This window comes from Scylla paramamosain, chromosome 7, assembly GCF_035594125.1.
Source record: "Scylla paramamosain isolate STU-SP2022 chromosome 7, ASM3559412v1, whole genome shotgun sequence".
In the NCBI taxonomy this organism is placed as follows: Eukaryota; Metazoa; Arthropoda; class Malacostraca; order Decapoda; family Portunidae; genus Scylla; species Scylla paramamosain.
The window spans coordinates 23,913,116-23,923,115 of NC_087157.1; the positions used below are offsets into that span (position 1 = coordinate 23,913,116).

Genomic DNA, 10,000 nt, shown 5'->3' on the forward strand with positions numbered 1-10,000 from the left:
ATATGCATATGAATGTACACATATCCTTAGGTGTCTGTCTGTTATTCCAAGTAGATAAAATAATGAATCAAGCTAAAGCAGCACTACATGAGAGAAATTATGAGGTTTAAAATATGTAAAATAAAAAAGACAATTGTCAGATGGGTAATAGTTACCGTGGTATGCTCTTTGGTTCTCCTCTTCCTCCTCTGCACTCTCTGCTTCCTGTAAGCATAAAAAAAGACATAAATACAATATGCTTAAGGGGTAAAAACAATACATGTGACAAAACTGCAAAACATATGGAAAGGAAAACATCCCACTGCATATCATATAGGACAAAAAAATGACAAATAAGATTATGGATACATGAAAGGATAAAAAATTATGTGAAAATTTGTAACAAAATTGTGCTTTCAGCAGAATTTAATTTTCTTCACAAATAAACATGGTATGACTTTCAAAATAGAAAAAATAAACATCAGAATATGAAAAACACTATTTAATATATATAGAATAAATGAATCATATGAAAGAAAAATCTAAATTAGGTATTTCATATCTCTCTCTCTCTCTCTCTCTCTCTCTCTCTCTCTCTCTCTCTCTCTCTCTCTCTCTCTCTCTCTCTCTCGTCTCTCTCTCGTCTCTCTCTCTCTCAATGCTACAACCCTGTAAATAATTCTTATCTTCCCTCAATAAAGCAAGCTTGAGAATGAAGGCTAAAAAACTTATCAATCTAATATATCCATATATCCAACAGCAAAATGATTCATGTTATGCAATCATGCAATGCTTTAATACTTTATCCTACATTTCTGCACTCACCCTCAATTCCTTAAAGCGCTGCAATAAGCAAGCATGCAAGAGCAACATAAGTATGGCAACATTATGACAGGTCAGGGCAGTCTCTGTCTCTATGACCAGTTTTAGGAAAGGTAACATTCCAGCTTCTAACTAAAAGCTGAATCTAACATACATCATGTAGTACTTTTATTTACTCATCAAAATGAATAAATAAATAAGTTTACTCACACACACACACACACACAAATGAATAAATAAATAAGTAAATATATATATATATATATATATATATATATATATATATATATATATATATATATATATATATATATATATATATATATATATATATATATATATATATATATATATATATATATATATATATATATATATATATATATATATATATTGGAACCTCAGTTATTACATGCCTCCTTTTTTGAACAAATGAGTTTTGGACAAAATTTTGAACTCATTATTGCTTCAGTTGTGGTACCATAATTCGGTTTTACAACAAAGTTACTTGATTTCAAATATCAAAAGACAAAGCAAAAGCTGCTGTTTATTACAATTTATAGCTTCTATAAATATTTACTTTGTTTATATATATTTAGAGGAGAGACACAGAGTGTAAGACAGTAATTCAGTCTTTGAAATAAGGTAAATTTGATCCTGTTGAAAAGCATTGATGTAAACAAGCAGTTTTCAGTGATCAGAAGTTATTCCAAGCCACCTTGATGACCCCAACGCCATCACTACTGCACAACTGCATTTTCCAGTAGCTTTTCCCAGCAGCAAGATGTTATTTTGGGTTGCTCCTTTCTGTGTCCTTCTGTAAGACTTCCCTCACTAGATCGGTGACAAGAGAGAATACTTGCATGGTCTAAACATGATGAGTTCTGTGTCACTAAATTCATTCAATATATCGTTTCTTGATAATTAATTTGTGAGCTGGAGATGTGAAGCAACCATCTTGGCTGTTGGAGCGTCTGTCATAAGTCGCTAAGACAAAGTGGGCTAGTGTCTGGGAATGAATTAATCTATTTTTCATTGATTCCTATGGGGAAAATAACTTCAATTTTTCAAACATTTCGGATTTCAAACAACATTCAAGAATGAATTAAGTTCTAAAAGTGACGTTTCACTGTGTGTGTGTGTGTGTGTGTGTGTGTGTGTGTGTGTGTGTGTGTGTGTGTGTGTGTGTGTGTGTGTGTGTGTGTGTGTGTGTATATATATATATATATATATATATATATATATATATATATATATATATATATATATATATATATATATATATATATATATATATATATATATATATATATATATATATATATATACATATATATATATATATATATAATTAAAAAGGAAACAAATAATTAAAATATTATTATAATTATGAAAGGGTACATTTTTACTGTTTTAATTTCAAACCTAGAGAAAGTTTCTCTCAATCTTTATAGAGGTAAATGAACGTTTGAATATTTATGTGAGACCACAGACATTCCTAGACCTAGACTTTATATGGTTGTTATTTTAGAGATGGCTCTACCATAGTGGACTGTTTTCACCCACCATCAAACTGCCAATGTCAGTGACCAAGGAAACATGCAGCTTTTTTTTTATTCAAAAAGCAAATTGAAGTTAATTACTAAGAGAAAAGTGTATAAATGTTATTGTGAATTATACAGTTGACCCTAGCTGAACATGACTTCAATGACCATGATATATGTACATAAATCCAAAATAAAATATCCAAAAATTTGTTCATGTTTAACATGACACAGGTTCCCAATAGTGTTAACTGCATTTGTCAAATGGAAAAGCTGACCAGCAGGAAAAGTAGCAGGTCAAACGCTGTGAACCAAGACACTCTCAAACAACTGTTGTGGTGTCTCATAAAAAAAAAAAAATAATAATAAAAAAAATGCATAATTCTTTACACTAACAACATACAAAAACTATAATCTTGGTTTAATATTTCATTTAATTGCTCAGGAAATGTGATTAGAATTGAAAAAAAAAAAAAAAACAAGTTTCCCAATCAAGTAAGCAAAGCCTAAATCTGGCAGTGTCTGTGGTAAGTTATATTAAATTACAATCATACTTAGGAATGAAGACTCAGTTTCTTTTTTTTACATATCAAGTCTTGACACTTTGTTGCATCAAGTGGAGGGAACTGTTTATGTTTTTGTACAAATTATATGTAAAAAATTAAAACAAGCATTATATACATATATCTATTTTAATTCCCAAAGAAATGTTTTGAAACCCACAGACAGGATAGTCTTGAGTGTTTCTTTTACTTGTGCTCACCTGTTGCCATCATAAAAGGAATATAATCATATATTTTAGTACAGATGCATAAATTTCATGAATCCATTATCAAAATAATAAAATGAGTTACAGTAATATTATCAGATACTTGGACAGTAATAAGCTGATGATGACATTTATGAACACTATCTAATTGATATTTAATTACTTTGTAACAAAAACAAAAATGTCCATGCATTTTGAATACTCATTATGTAATGTCACCTGTATATAAGCACCAAAAGAAAAGAACAATGTATGTATCATGTACTCTACACTATGTGATTTATCTTGTCTCCTTTAGTGACTCTGATATCTGCAGACAAGCAACTAATGTTTGGCTAAGGCTGAAGCATTCTGTCATGTCAGTGGCAGAATGATGCTCACTGCTATCAATGTGTATGCCATTACAGTGGTGCTGCAAACACCTCTCATGAATAGCTTTTTCAAGTTACTAATTTTGTGCTGCTAACATATAAGTATTGTCATATAAGTATTATATATATATATATATATATATATATATATATATATATATATATATATATATATATATATATATATATATATATATATATATATATAGTGGAACCTTGGTTTTTGAACTTAAATTTGTTTTTGAATGTCATTTGAAATCTGAAATTTTTGAAAAGCGAAACTATTTTCCCCATAGGAATCAATGTAAAATAGATCAATTCATTCTCAGACACCTGTCCAGTATGTCTTGGCAGGTAATGACCAACACTCCCACTGCTAAGATGGCTGCTCCACATCTCTAGCTTAGAATATCTTTTTATCCAGAAAGGATGCATTGAATGAACTTAGTGACACAGAACTCATCAAAAGATATTGTTTAGACCATGCAGGTCTTTGTCACCAATCTAGTGATGGCTCTCTTGATGACCCCCAATGCCATCACTATTGCACAACTGCATTTTTCCAGCAGCTTTTCCCAGCAGCAAGATACCTAAGTGTTATGATCACCTTCATTTTGGTGGTAAATGGGTTGCTCCTCTCTTTGTCACTCTGTAATGCTTCCCTCACTAGATTGGTGACAAAGAGTATACATGCATAGTCTAAACAGTATCTTCTGATTGAGTTCTGTGTTATTAAGTTCATTCAATACAACCTTTCTGGATAAATAATTTGTGAGCTGCAGATATTGTGAAACAGCTATCTTGGCTGAAGGAGTGTCTGTCATAAGCTAAGACAGGGTAGACTGGTGTTTGGGAATGGATTAATTCATTTTACATTGATTCCTATGGGGAAATTAATTTTGGCTTTTGAACATTTCAAATTCCAAACAGTATTCAGGAACCGATTAAGTTCAAGAACAGAGGTTTCAATGTGTGTGTGTGTGTGTGTGTGTGTGTGTGTGTGTGTGTGTGTAATATATATATATATATATATATATATATATATATATATATATATATATATATATATATATATATATATATATATATATATATATATATGTATATATATATATATATATATATATACTTCATCTTGAGAGGTCTTCACCAATCTTTCTAGTTATCACCTGTGATAAAATCTTTTCTATCTCTTATGATCAAAACCAAACATAAAAGTAAGGCTTCTATACTTTTTATAAAGATCTCATTAATGTAATATAAAGTTGAATGATTTAACAAGCAAAAACAGACCAGAATTTTCTTATTTTCTTACAAGCACCTTACACCATATTTTGCCTTAAAAATTTTTCCCTTCTGCATCCATCTTTTATTATTCCTTATGGTATCCTTTCCATTCCCTCTGTGTAATCATACAATATGAAGACATTTCTTCTACTTTCTACTTGTGTCATTATCTGAGACAACATCTACTATAGACTGTTCATTCCTCATCCATATTTCAGGATGTTCCTTAACAGAGTTTTTATTTGTGACTGTTCATGCTCATGCCATGTAGGAGTCTTATATCCATGTTAACCATGTTAAAAGGATGCCTTCAGTAATCCTTCATGCAGACCTCATGCTGCCTCCACTCAGTCCTGAATACTCAAACGTTCCATGCCGGCACTCGTTCTAAAGTCCTTCCAGCAAAACTAATTGTCTCTATAACTATGAACTTAGTCATATCATGAGAACTAATTTTCATATGAGTCAACAATCTATGTGACTCTCCATTATTTTTTTTATTTACTTGTTTTGTCTGTTCTATATTAATACTCTAAAATTTCTCTCACATCACTTTTCCTCTCCTATACTCCTATTAGATATCTTTTAAGACCTACTCAACTGATGCCCACACTGTACACATAACAGATTTATAACATCATTCCAATATATTCCATGTATTCATCAGAAAATATTTTCTAAAGTAAGGGCTTCTCCTACAATATGAGCCTTGAAATAATAGTTCCTTCCAGCAACAAAGTCATACTAAAAGTGACATATACATAATAATTCCTTTTGGTGCAAGGATAATTTTCATTAATGTAAAATCATAATTTCTTCTTACCTTCATCATGTCCTGCTCATCATATGAGACATCCAAGGAGACGTCCCTGTTAAGTGTTGCATCCCTTGAAGGGCCAAGCTCATCTTTGAAGGTGTCAAACCCAGACTGGTCGAAGTGTGCCTTTGCCATCGCTCTTTCAATGTCATCAGTGACCACTTCCACATTGAAGATGCACTGCTTCACAATGTCTTCACGATTGATCTTTCGCAAAGCCTTCCCAACAGTGTTCCCAGAAGCCTGAATATTGGAAAATAATAGAGACTACTGAGATTTTTTCTCAAACAAGAGGCCTTCTCTACACCAAGTTGAATGGCAGATTATAAGAAAACAGATTGTATGATTTTTTTTTAAATAATAAAGAAAAGTAAACACAAGAAATTGATAAACCTGAACATGTATGAAATCTGCAATCAAAATGAAACTTATGAGTAACTTGAATCATTCTAAAAATCAACCATCTCCTTAAAAACCTTTTTATACATTTTGTTTTTTTTAATTCACATTGACTCACTTACCACATTTCATTGTATTCATTAATTTCAAATAGTGTTTCTCACATATTTTTTTCATAGTATTTTCATAAACTATACATGTACTTGTATGTACACATACAGAAGCATATTTAAACACATACATACACTTGTATGCGTTTTACATAATTACAGTAGAGTATGTGACAATGCATGGTCGTTATGACGTATAACTGCAATAGCACACTGAAATTTTAATAAGTATTTAATTAGAATAATAAACCAAAACTGCCATAACCACTTGTGCAAGCACTGGAATTTTAATAAAAATTCAATTGGAATAATGAACCAAAACTGGTAAGACAAACTCACCATCTGTGCAAACACTAAGATTTTAATAAAAAAATAATCGGAAAAAACAAACTAAAACTCACCAGCTGTGTGAGCAGCTCTCACCTATCTGCCACCTGTCCCTTCCTCCCTTTTTTTTTTCCTTTCCCCTCCCTTCTTTTGTCTTGTCTCAAACCTCCCTCCCCCTTATTTGTCAGAGATAAGAGACAAAGGAGTAATACCTCTCTCTCTCTCTCTCTCTCTCTCTCTCTCTCTCTCATTCATTTTATGTCATTTTTGCTTCATCCTTTCTCACTCTCACTCTCATATACTTAATTCCATTTTCACTCTTAATCAGTCTCATTCTATCTAACAATCCTTAGGATTGTTCTTGTTCAGAGAGAGAGAGAGAGAGAGAGAGAGAGAGAGAGAGAGAGAGAGAGAGAGAGAGAGAGAGAGAGAGAGAGAGAGAGAGAGAGAGAGAGAGAGAGAGAGAGAGAGAGAGAGAGAGAGAGTGACAGTAGGTAAATGTGACTGATACTATATACTCAAAGGAACAAGAAACTAGGGACGGTAAGAATTTAGGACTAGGTGCAAAACTTGGGAGGATACTGTATATATTTGTTGTGTTATCTCAAATGTAGTAGAAGGAATGTGCTTATTTTGTTTTTTTTTAACCCTTTCCTTCCGGCAATCATATATATATACGATTGCATCAATGCGTACGTAGTGACGGCGATCACACCCATTCAAGAATTCAAGAATTCAAAAATTCAAGAATTTTCATGCCTCAATTTTGAGCTCCAAGCGCAGTTTCTTGAGTCAGATGGTGTGAGTGGAAGTGTCTGGCATGTTTCCACATGTAGTGTTGTCACTAGCTCTGGAAATTTAGTGGTAACTAAGCTATTTTCTCTTTCTCCAGGTGACACTTGGCAACTCCAGCGACCCGCCGGGTGGAAAGCACCATGATAAGTGCGAAGAGACATCCTGATAAGAGCGAAGGATCTCAGATCATAACTCACCATGGAGCAGGACAGAACATATGTATTTAGCAGTGCTTCTGAGTTTGAAGACAGTGACAGTGAATATTTAGAAGAAGAAACTGAAGAAAGCGAAGACATTAGTGAGGACTCAGAAAATGATTTACAGGATCCACCTGTTTTATCAGAACAGAGAGATGATACCTATCATTCTTTCATGTTAATTTTTTCATTATCTTCAATTTTATAATAAAATGATAGAAGGTAACTTGTCAGAGAGAGAGAGAGAGAGAGAGAGAGAGAGAGAGAGAGAGAGAGAGAGAGAGAGAGAGAGAGAGAGAGAGAGATAATGTTATTTGCCTGAAACTTGATATGAAAAGGGATGAAATCTCTCTCTCTCTCTCTCTCTCTCTCTCTCTCTCTCTCTCATTGGAAGTGTACAATTTCCCCTCCAAGATGAGAGAGAGAGAGAGAGTCTAGAGAGAGAGAGAGAGAGAGAGAGAGAGAGAGAGAGAGAGAGAGAGAGAGAGAGAGAGAGAGAGAGAGAGAGAGAGAGAGAGAGAGAGAGAGAGAGAGTGTGTGTGTGTGTGTGTGTGTGTGTGTGTGTGTGTGTGTGTGTGTGTGTGTGTGTGTGTGTGTGTGTGTGTGTGTGTGTGTGTGTGTGTGTGTGTGTGTGTGTGCGGTGTCATCGCTCTCCGGGCTGTTTCTGGAAGACGGATCACACAGTGGGAGGAGGAGGAATCCTTGATAAGACAAACTGAACTTTCAGAGGTCACATCGAGCTACAAAGTACATCATTGTATTCAGAATAACAAAGAGAAAATAATTATTAGCATTCAAACAGTTTTCTGACAATTTCTAGGTTTACCATTTTTAGCCGTCATAGCAAACAGGAAAATATTTTAAGCGCTGGAAGGAAAGGGTTAAATTGTGAATTTCCTTATGTTATTTTCTGGTTCATGGAGCCTATTAATTTTTCCCATAGGTTCTTCAGTCACCATAACGCACATTTGCCATAACAAACGCTATATTGGAATCATGTTTGTTGTCACATAACCTACTGTATTTTCCACAAATAGTGGACAACAATCAAGCTTCAAAAGCTTACACTTTGATAATTCTTCCTTTTCAAATATGTGTGTAGTCTCTAAAAATGGCAACATCATTTAGTAAGACATTTTCTTTCTTGCTTGGCCTTCTTTTGAAGTAAACAAAAGAGTTGTAAAAAAAATTCAGCCAGGATATAAAGAAAAGATGTTGGATTCTGAATGCATCCCTAAGTAACCAGCATTAGGATACACTCAGATCTTGATGCATCTACAGACACTCATTATTAAACAAAATGGCTCTGAAGCAATACCTTGTTTCCTGCAGTTTGCATCCAAAGTCTGAGCATGACAATGGCTTGCTGAGGAGCATTGTCTGGGTACTGGGACTTGATGATGTTGATGTCAGAGTCAGTGACTTCCAGCTCATGTGCAAGAGCCACCCAGTCAGTACCCAGCATGTTGGAGATGTCTGTGAGGCGAAGGTTTGCCCTGTGGATGGTGTCTGCTTTGCCTGTGCAGAATAGAGATAAATTAATCATCATCACCACTGCTGTCATTGTCATAACTATAACTATCATCATCATCACTATTATGACAGTTTATAGAATGTAAAGTCCAGGATGAAAAGAGTGATGAATATATATATATATATATATATATATATATATATATATATATATATATATATATATATATATATATATATATATATACTGAATAAACACAGTACTCATGACATGTCTAATGAAAAGATGTTACCATTACCATGTGTTAATATTTTGTTCCTCTTCTGAAATTCAGAGAAGCAGTAAACTGCAGCAATCTGAACCACCCAACATACATGATAATTATGAAAATAATATAAATAGCCATCCTCAAAGGTCTTTTCATAGTTGAATGCCTTCAATGAGACATTCTGTGCTGTATACTCACACAGGAGTTGTCACTTCACATCTTCATGGTGTTCATATGGAAGAGTTTGAATGGTTGGGCCAGTGATCCCCAGGGCAGTGGTCAGTGTGAGGGTTATTAGTTTGTAACCACATTTAATAACACAGCAGACAAAAGACAATGCCCAAGAATTCAACATTCTGGGTACAAGTGTTGCCATGTGTCCAATCACAATGGCACTCACTGACTCCAGGGGGAGGGTGTGGTGTGCCATCAACTTTTCTTCCATGAACATGCTCATGCCAATTATACAACTGCTCAGTTTCTAGATTTGTGTCCAAACATGAAATTAATGAAAATGATACAAATATAATTTAAATTACCTTTAACAAACTGAACATAATATTCTTTATGACAAAATCTCAATGATGACTAAATATCCATCTGCACTATATCTAAAAATCGCATTCTGGAATTTGCAATATGTCATGTGAGCTCAACATTCATGCTATAGCAGTCACTGTGCTAACTCAGGTGCTTCTGCCTGAGCCAATTTTTATATCAGCTAATGCTGAAAATACGTTTTTGATCTTTTCTTTTGCAGTAACATATCTCTTAATGATACACAATGGCGAAAAAAAAAGACAACCTCTAATGCATGTATCCATACTACTCAGCTCTTGTT

At 33.6% G+C, this 10,000-nt stretch overlaps 1 protein-coding gene across 50 annotated transcripts in view; it reads right to left on the reverse strand.

Annotated features, from left to right (window-relative positions):
• Positions 1–10,000, reverse strand: part of LOC135102246 (ankyrin-2-like) — a 213,740-nt gene that overhangs the window by 49,091 nt on the left and 154,649 nt on the right. For 36 of the 50 annotated variants that reach the window (XM_064007143.1, XM_064007135.1, XM_064007153.1 and 33 more), the window contains 4 exons: positions 8,736–8,935; positions 5,596–5,832; positions 805–822; positions 156–204 (listed from right to left, as the gene is read on the reverse strand). In XM_064007143.1, the coding sequence (XP_063863213.1) occupies positions 156–204; positions 805–822; positions 5,596–5,832; positions 8,736–8,935 (504 nt within the window). The remainder of the gene's footprint in view (positions 1–155; positions 205–804; positions 823–5,595; positions 5,833–8,735; positions 8,936–10,000) is intronic. The other 14 variants (XM_064007150.1, XM_064007137.1, XM_064007176.1 and 11 more) reach the window with 1 other exon arrangement.